We start from the raw sequence: 20,802 nt of genomic DNA on the forward strand, positions 1-20,802 counted from the left end.
GTTGCCCAAAACCGAGAGCAATGGGAAAAGCGGGATGACTTGGACTCCTTTTTAAAGGACTGGCCTGATGTTGCCCAAAACTGATACCAATGGGAAAAGCGGGATGACTTGGACTCCTTTTTAAAGGACTGGCCAGATGTTGCCCAAAAAACCGAGAGCAATGGGAAAAGCGGGACGACTTGGACTCCTTTTTAAAGTCCATTTAGTGAAATTGCAAAAGTAAATACATGACTAAGTCTAAAGTTCCAAATTAAATTAAACTAACTAGATACGTGAAAGATGCTCCGCAAAAAGCATCTTGTTTTGATGTACACGATAGGTAAACAAATAACGCAAGCGTATGCGTTTGTTTTGCAGTCAGTGCAACAGATGGGCACGAGTGGGTGCGCGGGCGCTGCGAGACGTGTCGCCGCGTCTATAAATACTGCACTACAAAAATAATGCATCGATAGGTAGTGCACTCTTCCTGTAACTACCATAGATATAAATCAATTTTTGTACAAATGCCATATAATTGCTATGTCCTGTGATGACTTGACCTTCGAAATCAAGACAAGGGGAGACATTGATACATATGGGGTGGCTCCATAATATGGCTTTCTTCTTTTACTTTGATCGATGTAGCTCCCTCCTAGTACATATATCTGTTCTAAAGTTTCCAACCGTGGATACAAACAAAATTAAAACTAAGCGTTAGGCTTTCTGATTTATGTAACGTAGGTACAATTTTGGAAAAGAATTCCCTGATTGCAGATTTGATCTAATTGTTTTTATTATTATAAGAGTGAATTAAGACATGTGCTTCGAAAAATAATGCAATATTACATTACACTCCCGTAAAAGTAATATTACTTCGATGTCACTGTGCACGACAGCACCATTCTTTTTGAACGATTTCTATTATATTTTCTTTGGGTTCTTTATGATCTATTATATATATTGAAGTTCGATGCTCAACTGTTTTTTTTTTCTCTAAGAAATAATATACAGTCCTCACAAAGAAGAATCATCATCACTCGCATCCATCGAGTATATAACCAGAAATAGAGATGAAATAAGGGCCTTATATTCCTGGTAACACATTAGCGATACAGCTCTTATAAATATCAACTCTCGTTATACTGAAATGTAGACAGGCCAACTACTGACCTGCGTGTACGTCTCCGTATATTCCGAAAAATATTCTGCATTTATTGTCATAAAGACAATATCTCTAACAATGCCGTGCTGTTCTATTCGGTGGTGTGGGAAAAACAGCAAAACATCTAATTACAAAACAAACGGAATCACATTTCATCTCAATATTAAAAATATTCGTCCACTATAGCAAAGCTCAAGTTAACTGGTCGATTTGAAGTGAAACAGTTGACGACACCCGTCAATTGTTTCGAACTCGGGCTAGCCAATCGGAGCGCAGTTGTCACAGTTATGATATGGCAGTATAGTTTTCAAACAAATTAAATGAAATTTCGTCTCGTCTAGTTTGAATGTGGTTTGTGATTGTCTATGTGTGTTTCCATAGCACCCGCGATACAGGGCTTCCCTAGGCTATGAGTGTGTACATTAAAAAAAGGCACACGATTTGTTCGTCCCGTCACTTGATATTATAAAAAAAGAAGCTCACGTGATCATTGATCTACACCAAAAGTGCTTCTATCACATAAAAGTCATAAAACTAGTAAGAACTACATGAACCAAGTTATGTATACTCGACTACTTACTAACTAAATCGAATCTAAAACGTTATTACTGGTCCAAAAGTAAAATTCAGTAGCAAATCGCAAAAAAAATAGCTTTTTTCGAAAATAGACAAAGTAAGTGGTTCTGTCAATCCTGTTCCTAACAATTGTCATGGTGGTACGACGTCATGCGTTAAAGCGATTGTGACTGATCAATTCATTCATAATTCAAAACCGAGTACCCTGTCGTGCCCACCACCCCGTCTTGCCCCCCTCTCCCCTACTGCGTTCCGGTTTTGAACGGTAAGGGTGCTGTTGAAATTACAGGCAAATGGTACTTGTCAACTTATGACTCAGGATAACGGGCGCGGTGGCAGTGTCCCTCAGACCTTTGCGATTTAAAGCTCTGAGTGGCGTGTCGAATACCACCAGGCGCACGACATCTTCATCCCGTCACTTGCTTATATAAAAAAAAATATTGAACGTACATTTTTGAAAGCTAAGAAAAACCATAATTACGTCTTATGGGGGTTATAACAAAAATGTGAGAAATCCATCAATAAGTTTTCGAAATCCACACTCACATTTTTTTCTCTCTAAATACGATTGCCAAATCACAAGAGTACCTTGCATCTTAATGGTTCCCAGTAATGCATTACATTGCAGCATGAGCCAGAGCTCCCACTCGACTCAATTTAGTAATTAATTGATGAATCATTAAAATTTTCATTACGCCGACTTACAAGTGCTTGCTTTTGAGTTATTTAAGCAAAGCTTTAGGCGGCCGTGTAGACGTTCTGTTATTTTTAACCGACTTGAAAAAAATGAGGAAGTTCTCAATCCGACTGTGTGTTTTTTTTGTATGTACGTTACGCGATAATTCTTTGTGAACCGATTTTGATGATTCTTATTTTGTTGGAAAGAGGGTACCTCAGAAGTAATGCCATTTAAATTTGAAGAAAATATTCCAACTCTAAGGGTAGCAAACTAGGGGATAAATGACTTTTGCGGCCGGTTTTTAGTAGGTACTCTGCACTGATTATAATTATGTTAATGCGTCGTACGTTGCATAAATAGTACATGGGCTCTTTAATTTTTACATAAAATAACTTATTAATTTGTGTGTAATTAAGAATAATTATATAGCAGTGACGTATTGCTCTTGCATACCAACCCAAGAACCATTAACCTATCAATAGTTAAAAGTTACAAAGAAACACGTTACGGGTTAATAGAATCCTAATAATTATACAAGTCTATTAGGTATTTATATCGATATATTATTATATTTTTCATTAATTCACTAACCAGAGTAATATTGTAGATTTATATCAAAAATATATTAAATGTTATATTTTGAGCATGTACTTTTAAGTAAGGTAAACAAGGTATTTGAAATTGCTTGTCCAAGGTTAATTAATAATTAGATATATTCACTACCTACATAATATTTATCGGCAATACGAATAGAAAATTCGCGAAGTCATGGCGTCTCATTATATTGATATTATAAATCTGTATTTTTTATACATACATATATTACTCTGCAGTAAATAAATGGAAAAAACAATAACTGAATGAGTCTCATCATCTACTTCGTTTCATCTTTCGGAAAATGATGATAAACAGCCGTACATAGAACAATTCACGGCCATTATAATTAGTAACGTAAAATTATGTTTTATATTAAGAGGGAGCAGAGGAAAAATTCCTAATCTTCGATTTGATTTTAGAGGGGTATATCCACTTTAAAGTTAAGAATAAAATATTGTAGGACATTAATCAGAAACATAAAACAATAAAGTTTCCTCGATAGATAAAAATCACGAAATGACCTCTAATTTTTACATTTTTTCGATTTATCCTCGAAATGCTACAGGTTATTAGGACAAAAATTAGATAATGAATTATATTTATGCATGATCGACAACTGTCGCTACGGATTTTTTTTAATCCCTTTAGTTTTAGAGTTATTCCGCTAAAACGAATTTGGTACTTTTAGGGTCGTATTCCAGAACTCTACTCATTGCTCAAGTCATGACATGAGTATGATTCAAAGCACTAGAAATCATACTCAAGTCCTTGCCATTAGGGTCGTATTTCCAGTGCTTGAAATCATACTCAAGTCTGCTCAAATCCTGACTTGAGCATTGAGTAGAGTTCTAGAATACGACCCTTAATGCGCAAAATTCAACATCTCCTGTCGCATGTCACGGGAACTTCAGGCATATATTTGTTTCACAAATTTGGGCGGAGCCAACGTCAAAACTTTTTTGGCATGAGAGCGGTACAGCCTTGTTGTCGTTCAGTCAATGTGACCGGCAATGAGCGGGGCGTGGTGCGGTATCTAAAACTAGGGAGGGGCGGAGAGTGTCCGTTCTCTTATTCTTTATTCTCTGCCTTTGTACACAATTTTGAAGTTCTTTAATTGGAAATTTATAAAATTCTGTTCTACCGTCCTTCTCATAACTAACACATTTGCGCGACTTCCGCGAGAGCGACATACCTAAAGCGCGACAAACTGCTATCCCCGCATAGAGGTCTCGCGTTTTATGTCGCTCTCGCACAAGTCACGCCCTGTCGTGCTAACTCTACAGATATGTTAACAACTCGATTTCGCTAAAACGTTACGTTAATTTTTGTTATCATAAGGAGAACAGAATTGTGATGTTATGAATTGTTTCTATGCACACAAACCATTATTAGTTCGATACTAGATAAGCAGATACGTATACTTTGATTTCGATATCTTCACGTAAAACTTTTGCAACAAATTAACGCAGAATCTTGAATGATTATTTACCCTTTTGAGGAATTATGGCTACCTTGACACGAGACGATTATATGTTATTATTTGAATAATATTTGACAGTAACCTGTCCGTAGGTAGTCGGCAACTTAGCATTAAAGATGCTTACAGATTTGCTCGATATTTGACAATCGTTATTGACGATGAATATGTTCTGTTTTGACGGTCAATAAGGTCTGTCACAGGCTAACAGATTTGATTGATTTTATCTATCATTATACAGATAATGGCATTCTATCGCTAACAGTAGCAATAGATAAATGTCAAGATTAAAGTCGAACAAATTTGAACCTAAGCCTAATTTGAATTCCAAATTGTCGATCGACCAATATAATGCCTATCGTCTGTTGCTTACATACTTACTCGTTTTGCCGATCGTGAAAAAATCGAGCAAATCTGTAGGCACATTAAGACCCCTGTTGTATCCTGTATTTAGCTCTGAATACAGAGTACGGAACTGTTCTTGTGAACAATAACGATTATTTGTATCAATTTGAGTTATTCAAACTACAGTAGAAATTGTGGAGTGCTTATTTCTACTTAGCTCACATAGGCAGCACCACTTCACATAGAAGAATATAAAATTAAACTTACAAATTTCGTAAGAATTGCAACAAAACGCTTATCGCATCAATGACTTGACGGACAATAATGGTTATTTAACACTGAGTTATATCGGCTGTTGAAATCACATTGACACTCATTAATTGAGCCCGGGGCAAGGCCGGACGGTTTTTAAATGGATTATCTACTTTACTGCACCTCTTTTTTGGGGCGATTGTAGTTTAGACTGCGCTACAGAATTAATACATTATCACGTTTTATAGACGTTACAGTTTAGCTATAAAGGGTCCCCTTTTAATCAGCAAACAATCAGACATAAGGTGACGACTTGATGGTAAGTAGTAATCGACGCCATATAAAAAGCGAAAATGGTTTTACACCACTGTGTGTAACCACGGCATATAAGGCCTGACCAGATCATTTATATCTTTTTTGCGCTGGCTCTTCATACCCTTCAATTTGGAACTATTTGAACTCTAGATAGAATGGTGCTACCTTCCTATACATCAAGTTCTTCATAGTTAGAAACCTTATAACAAATATTATTATAAAACGTGTTATAGAATCATTAAAATGGTTTCGTTAAACCAAAACTATTCTTCCACGACACTACGGGTCGTATTCTAGAACTCTACTCAATGCTTAAGTCAGGATTTGAGTATGGTTTAAAGCACTTGAAATCATACTCAAGTCCCTGCCATTAGGGTCGTATTTCCAGTGCTTGTGTTTCCAGTGCAAACCTGACTTGAGCATTGAGTAGAGTTCTAGAATACGACCCTACATCTATCTCAAGCTTTAACATACAGATGTCTCCAAACAACAAGAAAACACCTGTCGTCATCTCTGGGATGAAATGGGTTAAAAATCGCAGCAAAAATGCAAAGTTAAAATAGGTGTTACTTAGTTTATTAAAATAGGTAATACTTGTTACATAGTTCTTTGAGTGTTCAAAGGAGGACATCGCTGTTCTTTTGGAAAACATCTAAAATAAGATGAAGCGGGTGGTGCCTACCCCACAGCTATCATAACGCAGGTTTAGGTCTAAGAGTTTGACACCAACCTGAATAGGTATGTTAACAAGGGTGGAAAATGGGTATGAGAGCGGGAAAGCTGATCTCAAATAAGATGAACTGATCACCTATGAGCAGAACCGGCATTCCGCTTTTGTATTTGTTACAATAATAACATGTAGGTTTGTTGTAGACAGCAGCTGGTGAAGATAGTTTGGCCACTCCAACTATCACAATTTGAGAATAAGGATTGGAAGGGAAAGCAAATAGGTACAATTTTAACAATATCACTTTGTGTTCGTGGTGTTATGGTTACTCAATTCACTATTTGCGAATTTACCCGAAGGACAATATCAAACCATTACGAACACTGCATTGTTTGCCGCCGCCACTCGGCCGCCGCGCCGGTGGCGGCGGCGCGGGCGCACGATTGAGCTGTGACGTGACATCCTGTGCATATCGATACTTATACAAACTATTCGTACTTTGAATCAGGTAATGGACATACCTAGACAATGAACTACTCTAGTTGTACCTGTAACATATTTTATGAAGATTTTGATACATTTTTGACATCCGCACCAGTCTCGACAACACTAGCCAATTACCGGTTGATGAATTTGCATGTCCAGATAGTTTGATGAACTTGTCTTATATCCAAGAATTACACGATATTGTCTTTCACCAAAGCAAACAGTAATTAGTAGTAGCAGTATTAGTAGTACTATTGCAGATGATTCGAAAACATTCGTTGGTGCAAATAGAAATGAAATTGAGTCCTACTGCATTTAGGCAAGCGTTCGCCCAACTATCATTGCAATAAAAACGTAAAGGCACGCAGGTGCAGAAGCTTGCTGACAAGTGGGATCCAACTTTTAATATTAAATTTAAAAGTATCAAGACTATTTGTGTTTAGTAAGTCCAATTGTCCAGTAACGCAGTCAAGGCTGTCAGAAACCAACTGTAATATCTTTCAGAAAAAAAAAAACTATAGTGTAGACAATCGTGTCAAGGACCTAAAAAGCTATGATCGCATAATGTTTCTAAGTTAAGCGATTTATTATCACAATAATGATGGAAAATCTTGCTAACTTAATGGGGAATGTATAATTATGGACTATTAAACGGTTACTGTGGAAAATGATCGCTAGGTACTTGAGTTTTTATGTTCGTGCCTTTGCTGGTTTGCACTTGCAAGATGTGGGTGAGTAATTTGAAATACATTTTTAAATAACAAAGTATTCATACAAAATAGAGTTTGTTTCATGCAAACATTACTATACAATACGCAAATAGTATAATATAATAATCCCACAGAACAAATAAGTAAAATTTAATATATAGAAGCATTTTGTTAGGACAAAATCAGCAATTCGTTGTAAGCGAGATTGCATTTGTTTATATCGGACAAGAGTTGTTTTTAATTTATGTTAGACATTTATTTCAGGTCACATGACCCATATAATATGTACCTTAAGGGCTAACATACATACAATATAATATAACAATAAAATAAACTAAGTAACAAATCTACACGTATTGCACTTGTCGACGTCGTCAGGAACCGGCCGCGGAATCGCCGATACATGACACCCTTCGGCCAAAACTCTTCCTTCATGAAGGAAGAGTTCTTCCTGTATTTAGATATTTGGTCGGCACTCTCACCACAAACGAATTAAAATTTACGTTGTGGCGGGACTCCAACCGCTCGACCCTCAGGGTGTATTTGGCTTTTGGCCTGATGTACTCCACTACCTTTTCAGATTTCGTGGAATAATGCAGTCACGACAGGTGCAGCAGATTATGTCATGATAGACCAAAACTGAGAACATAAAAACAGAATAAACCCCGATTCATTGATTTAATTCGTCGCACATTGTTTTATAAACACCAGTTATATCCAGGTTCTTCCAGACATAAGAACTAATACAAATGCGAGAGTAGAACCTTAGTAGAATTAGACCAAGTAGGGTCATTTCACTAGCAGTAGATCTCTTGTGAAAGAGTTCGTCCAGGGAAATACTGCCACCTTACGTATTTCTGTCGCCAAGCAGTAATGTGAAATGTAATTTCAACTATTATACAAAAGCATGCCAAAGTAGTCCTTTACTTATATTATAATGTGAGGTAAGGGTGCTGGTGAAATAGGCACACGTGACTTTTCAACTTATGCCTCAGGGTGACCGGTGCTCAGTGTCTCTCAGATCTTTGAGATTCAAAGCTCTGAGTGGCACTGCAACTGATAACAGTTACAGTTACTGATAACAGTTAGTGATAACAGTGGACAAGCGTGGCGCTTACCATCAGGATGCTGTTTGTATGGAATTACCCTACTTGGTTTTATTCTACTATGGTATGACACCGGTGCGTGTGACAAATATGTACAGCTCCTGAGAAAACATTTTTTGAAAATAAATTGAGTAATTTTCATTCGAAATAATGTACATTTTTTTTTTAATTATATTTATTAGCCAACCGACTTAGTCGTTCGTTAGAACCATATTTTAAAGGAATCAAATCAGCAACGACATAGTATCGTAAGTTGATTTTAATTTTTTCCGATCTTATTTTTTTACGTCAAATCCGCCGTATAAATTTGCAATTTTTACACAATTGGTTGGTTTAACTGTCTTCTACATACCCACCCTAAAATTATCCTAAAATAGTTCAGTAGATTATTGTCAGCGTTGATTTTATTTTTTTAGTCAGGGTTTTATTTCATTTCGTCACCAACAGTGTCTTTAACTTGAACTTAATCCAGATTTAAACAATAAAAAAATTGCAGGTACAAATCAAGTGAAAAACCTTTCCTATTTTTAGGCGATTACGAATTTATTTTATATGTAAATATATGATATAAAACAAAATAAAATTTAAAGTGGGCACACCATTTAGTCGTAACTATAAATAAATTTCTTCCTATCTTGTTTAAGTTCATCGTAATGATTATAAAATATTTTCAGAGATGATCCTAGTTTGAGTTTAGCGATATTCGTATTTGACTTTGTGCACAAGCGACATCCGAAGTCGGTCCGACATTTGTATATTCTTGATTCGGAACAAATACGATACATTTCAGTAAACAAAATAAAGAATACTTCTATAAAACGGATTGTATCATTGTCCCCGATTGGAAACAGATTATAAAGATCTAATTATAATCACATTTAAGATGATCACCGCCATTAACGTAGTAAAAGCTTGTCTATACAAAAAATAAATTAATAAAAAAATATACAAACTGGCTGTTTCCAGTCGTAAAATCAATATCAAAATCAACGAACCAAATACGCTGTTGTGACTTTGTGATACGCACAGCTGATCAGTACGCAACGCCATTTTTGCTGTAGTGCAGCGTTACTAGTGGCAAAATGTGGAACTAAAAATGACGAAATAGCGCGCTAATTTGCAATTTTATGGCAAACTTGGTTTTACGAGTCAATATTGAAAAATTTGCAAATAATTAATAACTAGTTTCCTTGAGCGTTATTTTCAAGTAATAACTAATTATTGTTGTAAAAAAATAAACAAAATTTTTATTGATATGAGATTTTGGTTTCGTTTATTTCAAGTAATATATTATAACATAGGTAATACTGCTATATATAATGTAATCTCACGGTCCACAGGGCCTAAGTCGCCGAGGACAATAACCATAATCTTTAATTATGCGTAAACTATGAATGTCCGACTTTCCTTGTAAACTAGTATTTACGGGTGTTTCCGCTCTAATATGCTTCTTAACACTTTTGAGCAATGTACAATTGGTAATATTGCTCACAAGTGGTGGGCTTATTTTAATGTATCGACAATCTCTACATTATACATATGAAATGTTTTTGCCAGGGCATTCTTTGTTTATGATAGGGCCCCTAAATACAAATTGTAATCTAAATCAGAGTTCCATACTACAAAACGCTAATTTCTATTTTTTTTTTACAGAATTATATATACATACATGCGTATAAATCGGTCATTCTCGAACTAGTGTTCAGTACCTAATTTCAGTGGCAATTTTATTATTTCAATATTCAAATATATTATCTATCGTGTAATTATTAAATAATAATTGCAGATACTATACTCGAATATTAAATAATATTGCACGATAAAAAATCGAATACTTAAATAATAAAAATTGGCACTGAAATTAGGTAGTGAATACTAGTCCGAGAATGACTGAAATATTCAAACAAGTAAATATATAGCATTGCAATAACAAATATAATCATTGTACCGCCACCTACCGATAACTCGTTACAACGTGGCTGTGGAACGTATACGCTTATTTCGCCAGTTAAATTAGTGTCAGGATGGCCGAGCGGTCTAAGGCGCCAGACTCAAGGTTCACCTTGCCTATGAAATAGGTTCGAGTTGTTCTGGTCCTCTCTGAGGGCGTGGGTTCGAATCCCACTTCTGACAGACTTTTGTTTTTTTTTTTTTCACTCAGACACAATCTCATATTTTATAATTTTTTTGTTGCATTATACAAATTTTTTTTATAATTAATGTTTTTATTTTTTGTTATACTAATGTACTGCAAAGTATTATACACAAACAGTAATATTATATATTTTAGACATTGTGTTTTTATTACAGTAAAAAATAAAGACACGCAATAATTTACTGCAATTAATACATTGCATATAAAAATTAATTTCCTTTACCTAATCAAAAAGTAAGCAGAATCTTCGGTTTTATAGATTTTTGGAATATTGCCTGTATGTAAAATTATTCAAAAAAATAAGAAAAAAATCCCTCACAAAAGCATTATCGAAACTCCACAGTAATTTCGACTTCTTATGTGTAGTCCTCGGTAGTATAGTGGTTAGTATCCCCGCCTGTCACGCGGGAGACCGGGGTTCGATTCCCCGCCGGGGAGTTTTTTGTACTTGTTTTTTGCATCTATATTAATTTTTTCTTTTCTTTTTTTCAGGTCAGCAGTGTCGGTGTGATGGTACGGGGGCACACGGTGCTGCTGCTGGCGGTAGCACTGTGCATGTGCCGCGCCGCAACCACACTCGACTCAGAACTTGGCGTTGGCAAGGCGATTAACATATTTATGAGGTACTCGCGTGCATTTGTTACAGGGTAGTATAATATATTCTGATGTAGGGATTTCCTGTAGCGTGATATGGAAATTTTAGCAATAATATGTTACATCAAGGTAACATTAAAGGATCAAAGCCCATCTTTTATATTTCAAGATTTAATTAGCTACACATAACGTATAAAACTTAGTCGCTTGATAATTAGAAACTAAAATATATAATGAGAAATAAAAAACTACAAATTAACATTTAATTACGCCACTTTATCGTTGTATCGTTTGTTAAATAGTTTCATTACTAACGTCGGTAACGGTATTAATTATTCAGTTTGCAATTAGTAGATAATGGTTATTTGGAAAGTATTTTCCACTATTGGCACGGATTGCCCGAGGGTGCTGGTAGGAATCCAGCCGGATCGAATGAATTGTTCTAAGTGTTCGACCTTTGTTATTAATAATTATAACAAACTAGTGGAGGAATTACACAAAAAAATGTAATATTTGAATGGATAGTTGGAAATATTTTTTAAATTTATTAAATTCATTAAACATTCAATAAACTTAAAAAATATTTTCAACTAATTCCCAAAGAGCGGAACTAATGGGTAGCAAATTAATTCTTATGAATATTAAAACGTGACTCGCTCAAACAAAATTACCTATATTATTATCACACACACAACATGTATTATTATATTATCAAAATAATAACATTACAATATGTTGTACATACTATAGTGATTATGTAATATGTATGTGATATATAAATTTATTTAAAAAATTTAAATTCAAAACAGAATCACTTTATGATTAAATTTTGCCGCCGTTAGTTGAAAGGGCGCTCGTGACAAAAACTCAAAAATAACGAGAAAATAATGTTTAAAGTGATTTTAAAACCTATTTAGGTACTATATCATATACTTACTTTTCTCTTTTTTCATAAATGTTCACTGTGAACCACTGCATTAGGAGCTGCGTCGACACGGTCCGGAGCAAAGCTTCTTTAAAATTCCGCTAGATGGCGTTGCTAACCTAAGCTGTAAGATAGGAGATTTCCCGTTTTACTCGTGGCATTAAAATATGTAGGTAATTTTTAATAAAAAAATTAACCTCAAGTTTGCTTTGCCGTTTTCGCTGTTTTATTTTCATTGGTTTACATCTGTGCCAAGTGTAATTGAAATCGGTTAACGGAAAGCGGGTGATTCATCCCCGAATTTGCCACCCTTAGAGGTGGAATATTTTCTTCAAACTTGATTGGAAGCACCACTCAAGAACCCCTTTTGCAACAAAAAAGAATCATCGAAAACGGTTCACAAATGTCGAAGTAATCGCGTAACATAAAAAAATACAGACGAATTGAGAATTGAAGTCAGTTAAAAAGAAATACAAATGAAAACAAATTGATAGAAGTCATAAATGTAGACTAATTTAGTGAAGGTCGAAGACAAGACAGTAAGGTCGTCTAAACTTTCAATATAATGATAAATGATTACTTGCGAAACAATCTAATAAAATTTGCAAAGGTCATTCTAATTAGATAGGTATTTATTTGTAGATCTAGGATACATGTACCCAGTCGTATTTAATTTAGATAATAGGTGTATGTATAATGCAAAACTCGAATAATTCCGTTAAAAGACTTTTCGAAAACACTTCTATAATCATTCTCGTCAACCGTCGTACGTCCCACTGTTGGAGATGGGTCTTTTCTGAGAACAATGTTCTGACATAGTATAATAGGACGTATGGTAATTCCATACAACCGCAGTAGCGCGACTTGTATGTGTGCAAGCCCGCCATGCGAAGTGTAACGCACACATTCACAGTATCGCGGTGCACTCGCGTTATTATATAAGCGGTCGCTAGGCAAACAGCAGACGTGTTTATTGTAGTGTTTGTGGTAGTTTAGACAAGAGTGCCTGAAATTCAGAATTGTTCCACATTACATTTCTATATCATTATCATACTCCATAATTAAGACACCAATCCGCGATGCTGGTATAAACATATCAATATGTAAATACTGCATTTGACTATTTCAATATAGCACGATAATACTGTGATGAATGAGACAAATAAAATAATAATGTGACAACCCTACGCTCCGAAAGAAGTGTATTTTAAAGAAAGGAATTTACGCGCCTTATAAGCGGAATTGCTTGCTTTTATTACACAGTGGTGATCTACAAGACTATTTTTTAAATTCCATAAAGTTTCTATAACGTTGTGTATTGGTGTCGATACTCGGAAATACAAACTAAAATTAAATTATTAAGAAGAAGACAGTGTAATGAGTCCGAGTTTATTGCAGTAAAATTGTCACAGCTGCTTACAAATTTACTCATGATACACAAGTGCTTTACATATTTCAACTGCCTCTATGGCCGAACGGTTACCTTGCTGGTCTGCCACGGTCTCAGGTTCGATTTCCGGGCCGAGAGAAATATTTGTATGGCCAGAATTTCTGCCGTCCGCTAAGTAAAACGCAGTTATGTGACAAAATATTTTTTTGAGATATCATAAAAAACCATAACCGTTTTAGAATATTGAAATTGTTTAATGATATTTCAGTTTTGCATCGATAGGGTTATGTTCCGATAAGTCGAATACCTTAACAAATTTTAACTGTTCTTAAAAGAGAATCTTGTGCTCTTTCTTTCTTTATTTAAAACGTATATTTGACCATTTGTCACGTAGCCGCGTTTTTGTTAATGGACGGCAAATTTATTTCTTCCATGCGTTTAGGTGTAGTTTGTGGTTGTTTATGTGTGTGACCATCTCCACCCGCGACAGAGGGTTTCCCTAGTGCGTGTGCATGAGTGTGTGCATTTAAAAAAAAAGTGTAATTACAAAGTAGCATATGAATGACTAAATTTTCAGCTCCAAACTAAAATATCCTCTGTTTTTTCTAAGTGATGCATAATAAGAACAATAGGCACTATTCAATTTTCAGTTTCGCAAAGTGCCACCATTATCGAATTGTATTAGATCAACTCGCATAATAAGATTATTGTTTACTATATCAGTGCAACACGGATAACAGACTTGGCTACATTGTATAAAGCCCTGCACGTCTCACTGAAAGCATATGAAAGGACATTAGGGTACAGTATGTGAATGTTATAATAGTATGAATCTATTTCAATAATTTGGGTTCGAAAAGTTCGACAATTAGTGGCGGACATTATCTAAACCTGTTATCGCTAATCAGCTTGTGACTACTGGTCACATCACTACTTTGCCTTGTCTAAATTCCTACCAATATTTTTCAGATATGGCTACCTCAGCATCTGCATGCGCGTGGTTCCCCGCAACGATACTGAGGGCTGGGTTTTCAGAGAACCCACGGTCAGCGTGTTCAGAGACGTGGAGAGGTACTTTGTTTGTGATTTATTAAAATACTCTGACTTTTAACATCATCGTTCGCTATATCGATAAAATTATCGAAAAAATTAGTTAATAAAATTCTGCAACACGGCTAGTGATTAATTCTGTCTTTTAAGCAGGAAATGCCCAAAAATTATTCATAATAATTTTATTTTTATGAAGTCTTTTAATCGACACAAGTTTTGCGAAATAAGCACTAAATTTTGTTCCTAACATTTTAGCTGTCGTGGTGAAACAGAGATGGCAGCACTTGTTCGCTGTACTTATCCGATATGCCAGTTTTATTGTTTATTGTATCTGAGATCGAATTATGATTACAATGCATACATAAAGGTTGACAACCACAGCTAATATGTTAAAAGATTCCTAATTCTCCATGCTGATGGTTGAACGCAATTTAGACATTATTATGTAGGTAAAACAAAGTTAGAAATGTTTTCCAGCTACATTTATTTAATTGAAATTATTAATAAATATGGATCTTTCTAGTGACATGTGTACTCAGTGACTTAAATAAACAAACGTTACTTGAAATTTAATCTATATGTATAGATAGATAGACATGCGATCTCTATGGTACCTTTGTCGCATCCAGCATACCTTGGATAATTTTGAGACTGGCCGGAAAGACAGACCGACTAAACTGGCAAATTTCAAAATTAGACCGACTTTTCTTGGACACAAATGACGACGAAGTTACTTCTGACCGAACCGCTTATTCGACATCACCAGATGACTTCCTTATACAGTACAGACAGACTGCACAACTATCTCAAGGTCTTGTGCAGTGAAAGTGCCGAGACCCAAGAAACACAGAAGCTAAGTAGCAAGGAATCGCCAGTTTTGATTCACTGTGAGATCAAGATCAAGATCTCTGTGGCTTATGGTGATATAATGTTCGTGGTTATATTGGTTTTTTTCATAAATCGTGTTTTCAAGGTCGCAAGTATTCAAATAGATTTGGTTGTTATGGGTTAATACTGCCCTCGTAACGAAAAAAGGCATAACTATGTGTACTTTATACAGCAGTTGTGCCTTTTTTCGTTCTGAGGGCAGTTATACTATGAGCTGAATAGGTTTATTTAGGTTAGGTTTTTATTTAGGTATATGGACAGTCCTCCACAAAGCTCATATCACCACAGCCATAGAGATCTTCTTACAATGGTCTTTTGTGAACCAGAACCGGCAATTGCTAACTACTTACCTAAGTTACAGTTGGTACACAGTACTTGTATTGTAGAAATTGTCAAAGTACAAAATTATACCAAGGTTGAAGTTATTAGTTATACAAACCAAACGTGTGGATTATAGTAGTAAACTGCAGTTTGACCTTTTTTAAAATTATATAATAACAAACACACGCTAAATTACTGGCACATAACATAGTTGTTATTAACTTTAACTACAAGGCGTAATTCAAAGATTACGTTTATGCAACCGCAGGTTCTCGATTGCTCCCAAGCCTCGCCACGCCAAGACTATCTTTGACGGAGACTTCCACATGGAGTTCTGCGATAACCTGAAGCAGCTTCTGCAGGCCTACTTTAGGGATTTTAGTTTTGAAAGGTAAGTAGCTCTTTTAGATCAATAAATTCAGTATAAGGATGTACATTTTTTCTCTATTTTTTTAAATGCGTACAATAAACATAACTTTTATTTAAATATGTCCGTCCTTGCGTGTATGTTAATAGTAACAAATAACAATAAATAAAAAATACTAACAATACCCTAAATGACGCTTGTGTTGTATTTTTTATTCAGTAGAGTAATTTCCTCTAGGTCTATGCCTAACTTTTATACAAGTCGACTCATCCGAAGAACAGAGTCCGATGTGATTATATAGCGAAAAGAGAATAAGTACGTTACGAGAAAAATTTCGTTATTCAAACTAAGGCCTATGAAAAGGTGTTTTGAGAATTCGTATATCTTATTTCGTTTCGGAAATATAAACTCCAACAACGGTCGACCTGACATCCACAGCGAAGAAGAACGAACAAAATGTACTATGTCCTGAGAACAAGTAGTCTTGCACATAGAACTTTGTTCTACGGTTGAGTCAAAGTTTCCTGTTACACAAAATTAAGACACAGCTGTGACCACTATAAGACCATGTTACAAACATAAAGCATAACCATGAACTTGATAACTGTAGTCAAGCTCATCTGCATAAAAATTACTCTGTATTACATTGTTCTAATAAGACAAGTAGTGTAACTCTATGCAAACGTAGCAGCGCGGCTGTATGTGCGCGCGCGCCGTGTACAGACGCACACGTTCACATAATCTCGCGGTTCTCTCGATTTGCACAGCGCGGGTTGCACGCGTCATTCATAATAGAATTTATGTAAATTTTTTATTTTATTTATAAATGTGTCGTTGTCTGCAAAATTAATATACGCGACATAATGGGCGCGTTCCCATTATGTCGTGACGACAGATAGTCGTGCAGTTTAATAGTGTAGTGGCTTGTATATTTAAATGAAGTTGTTCACATATAGTACAACACGATTAACTCGTTCACGACTTTTTTGACGTTACGACTTCAGACACTCGTGACAATGGGAAGAGCTAGAATGACAGTCGTCAGACGATAATTAAAATGTCACGATAAAAATGTATGTATGATAATCGCAGCTTTAAACGATTTTCTGTCGTGCAACCGACAAGGCGGCTGCCGTGAACCGATAAACTGTCGTCACGGTCTAGTGGGAACAACTAGATACGCCAGCTATTCAACGATAAAATAAACATCCACGACGTAGTCACGATAGATAGTCGTGATATGGGAGGCTAGACGCGACAATCGTCCAACGATAAATGAAACGATACGACATAATGGGGACGCGCCCAAACGCGTATTTCATTTTTATTTCATACTCCTATAATCGAGATACTAATCCACGATGCTGGTATAAAAATATCAATATGTAAGTAGTGCATTTGACAAAGGTTATTTCGATATAGCACGAGAATACTGTGATGAATTTAAAATTATGTTTATAACCTATAGCTACAACTATAATAATAATATGACAACCCTACACTTTGAGCGAGGCGAACAGGTGTTCCCACTTGGACAACTTCTCTTAATGTACTATGACATTTCTGCCCTCAGAACGAAAAAAGGCACAACTGCTGTGTAAAGTACGCATAGGAGTGCCTTTTTTCGTTACGAGGGCAGATTTGTATGTATGTACTTAGTATTAAATAAGTTACTTACTTGAAAATAAGGTAAGCATTTATTGAGCACCACCTCACCTACATACATAAGCGACAATTATAGTCGACGATGCTTGCCTATAATGTTAGGTAATTTTTCGAAATAATTCAAATAAAGGAAACGTTTCCGGAAAAATTTCTAAAAAATTGGAAAAATGTAAAAGTATTGAAAAAATATAATTCGAAGACTCATTATTATGTTCTTCGTTTAGAAATATCTATTGAAGTTTTATTTAGCATGAATTATAAAACATAATTATGTAGCTAAAAGCATGTTAGAGAAAAACGATATTTAAAATGATTTGTCACCAGCGAAAAAACGTTTAAAATGGCTTCATCGTTTTCGTTCATTAACTTCAACTTTTGACAGGTGTCAACGTCCAATGTGGGTGGAAAAATGTAGGAAAAATATACGAAAAAAAAATTTTTTTTCAAAATTTAAATTTTTCCATGACCCAACACTTCTTGCCTAGAAAAAAAAACCTATTAATTGCGCTTTGAAAAGGCCCTATACCGTTTTGAAATCGCTGTTCAGTTGATAAGTCCACAGTAATAATCCCAGTGGTGACTAGCACAAAACTTTAATTTCTAAGTTACGGACTACCTTCGTGAATGTTTTGTAACAATATCTCTCGCTGTGTCCCTTACACATGGTGATGAAAGTTGCATACCAAAGACGGTTCAAAACTCTTAGAAAACTGGCAAAGAACCCAACTAGTATCGGCACAGGGGGTCTACTCTCATTCTCCGAAACAATTCCTTAAATTAAAAGAGAATGTCAAGTATGAAGCTTCATTCGTATCATGCGTCTTTTATTTTGGTCGACTATTATTTATTTGACAGTAATTGTTTCGGACAGATGTCGGATGGAGAACGAGAGTACAGGGCCAGGAGTGAGATCGGCAACTTCCTCGGTAGCCGAACAGTTACCATGTTGGTTTCACACGTAGAGGAGTTACCTATCAGTAGCCCGAAATGACGTTTTCCAGTTTCGACGAAATTTCATAACCTCGAAAGTAATTTTGAAAGGAAAATGTTTTTTCTTTTAAACCTAACGTAACCAAACCTAATCGTGTCTTAGCGATTAACATTCAACATATCCTGAAATACCAACTGAATCGTTATAATTCGGTTTTCGGTGTAATGAAAATTCGAACAAACGTTATTTCGGACAAAACAAATTTCGACTTTGTTACCCGGAGGGGTCCCGGGTTGATTCCCGGTACGGGAGAAATATTTGTATGGCCTATATTTATTTCTCTTGTGAGTTTGAGTCTAATTTGTGGTTGCCTATGTGTGTGTACATGGCACCCGCGATACAGGGTTTCCCTAGTGCGGGGTTATGAGTGTATGAGTAAAAAAAGTGTGACATGTGTATCTGGTTGATGGTGGTATGATATTTTGTAAAATTCCAGGTTAGAGCGTCCCTGGCGCGCGTTCACGGCTGGCTGGCCGACGGATATAATGGCGAGGAACCTCGGCATTAACTCCTCGTTCATCACAGGAGATCACTGCTACGTACTCGTGAGAGTCTCCAGGTAATTAATCATATATGTTCCCAAAATTATATTTGCCTCTTTACAGATCGTTACGTATCAATGATAAAATCTTTGTAATGTGAACATTATTGTGTTCCGGTTTTGAAGGGTGCTAGTGAAATTACAGGCATGTGAGACTTGTCAATTTATGTCTCAGGGTCACGGGCACAGTCGCAGTGCCCATAGAACAATGAATTAAAATCATTGATACTCAACGATTTGTAAAGAGACAACCATAATTTTGTGAAGATATAATAATAATATGTGTTTGTTATACAGTCATGTAATAATATATATTTTAGTTATGCCAATTTTGTATTAATCATCATGCTGGTGTGGGGATTCCACATCAGCAATTGTTTAAGTGTTTATTTATTGTAATTAAAGCTGTGGTTATCCTCAATTAGCTATCTCTGCGTGTACGTACGTGTGTTTTAATGAATTAAATATGGTAATTTTTGCAAACAGCACCTACGTAAAATTTACTTTGCAATATTTTTACTATCACATTGGTTTGTTATAATTTTAGGCATATACGTTAAGCCCACACATAATAACATAACACTAGTTAGTGCTGTTTTTTTTTTGTTACACTTTTATGACAAGTATAAACATTATTTTATATGAGTAAAAACAACTTCAATATGTAATTATCAACACTATTCGTGTAATAACAAACACCAACTTTGTTGTAAGAAGAAACCGTCGTTTTGATGCCGATGCTAGGAAAAGTCTATCAAATATCGATTTGAAACCAAATGCTTAACCTCTATGTGGAGTTTGACGTAACTGCAAGACACAAGACTCAATCGTGTTCTTGCTCAAATATTGCTGGGTCGGTCTTGGTCTTACTACAATTAAGTGACAGTGCGACAAGAGGGCAAGACCAAGACCGCTTTCGGGCAGCACTAGTTTTGTACATTTGGATCATATAGATACGAACAATTACATTGTAACAGCTGATTTCTTTCTCGCGATTACATAATGAGTTATGAGGTGTCCTACAATAAGGTCATAACCCCAAATGTATTTCAAACAAACACGAAAAGCATGAAAATACGACTAAAATGTTTCAGATTTAGAGAAACTGCGAAACTGAACGACCTGCCTCCAAACGTAGCAGTGGAAGACGTTGTCTTCGAAGCTATCCAGGACTCGACAATTGGAGATACAGTATCCATAGCCGACTTCATCAGGAAATACGGGTCTCACTACATCGCTTCGTATATCACTGGTAACTCTTTATACCAGGTGAGGAATTTTCTTTAATTTGATTTATTTATGGTGGTTTTATACGTTTTTGTTTCGTAAGTATCATTTTAGAAAATTGTTTTTTATTATGATACTGAATTCTACAAAGCCTGGCAAGTTAAGGAACGACCGCGAATTTGCCTATGATAATCACCGTCGCGTCGCGTGAACGTCGATCCAAGTTCAAAATGTCTCTATTTCATAAACATGCACTTTACTTTTGAAATCAACAAATTGACTGAACACTACTAGTAAGTGTAATAAGGCCACATCTGCGAAATGCAACTTTTTAGGA

At 35.6% G+C, this 20,802-nt stretch overlaps 1 protein-coding gene and 2 non-coding genes across 4 annotated transcripts in view; all 3 read left to right on the forward strand.

The window, feature by feature from the left end:
• Nucleotides 1–20,802, forward strand: part of LOC113228890 (torso-like protein) — an 89,426-nt gene that overhangs the window by 59,882 nt on the left and 8,742 nt on the right. For both annotated transcript variants that reach the window (XM_026462321.1, XM_026462320.1), the window contains exons 2-6: nt 10,999–11,129; nt 14,385–14,486; nt 15,943–16,065; nt 19,134–19,256; nt 20,333–20,507. In XM_026462321.1, coding sequence (XP_026318106.1) covers nt 11,017–11,129; nt 14,385–14,486; nt 15,943–16,065; nt 19,134–19,256; nt 20,333–20,507 — 636 coding nt within the window. In that variant the 5' untranslated portion in view covers nt 10,999–11,016. The remainder of the gene's footprint in view (nt 1–10,998; nt 11,130–14,384; nt 14,487–15,942; nt 16,066–19,133; nt 19,257–20,332; nt 20,508–20,802) is intronic.
• Nucleotides 10,370–10,484, forward strand: Trnal-caa. Its single transcript has 2 exons — nt 10,370–10,407; nt 10,440–10,484. It is a non-coding gene; the product is annotated as a tRNA-Leu (tRNA).
• On the forward strand, nt 10,873–10,944 carry Trnad-guc. The gene has a single exon. It is a non-coding gene; the product is annotated as a tRNA-Asp (tRNA).

Source organism: Hyposmocoma kahamanoa, unplaced genomic scaffold (genome assembly GCF_003589595.1).
Source record: "Hyposmocoma kahamanoa isolate Upper Pololo Valley unplaced genomic scaffold, ASM358959v1 262, whole genome shotgun sequence".
NCBI classification, from domain to species: Eukaryota; Metazoa; Arthropoda; class Insecta; order Lepidoptera; family Cosmopterigidae; genus Hyposmocoma; species Hyposmocoma kahamanoa.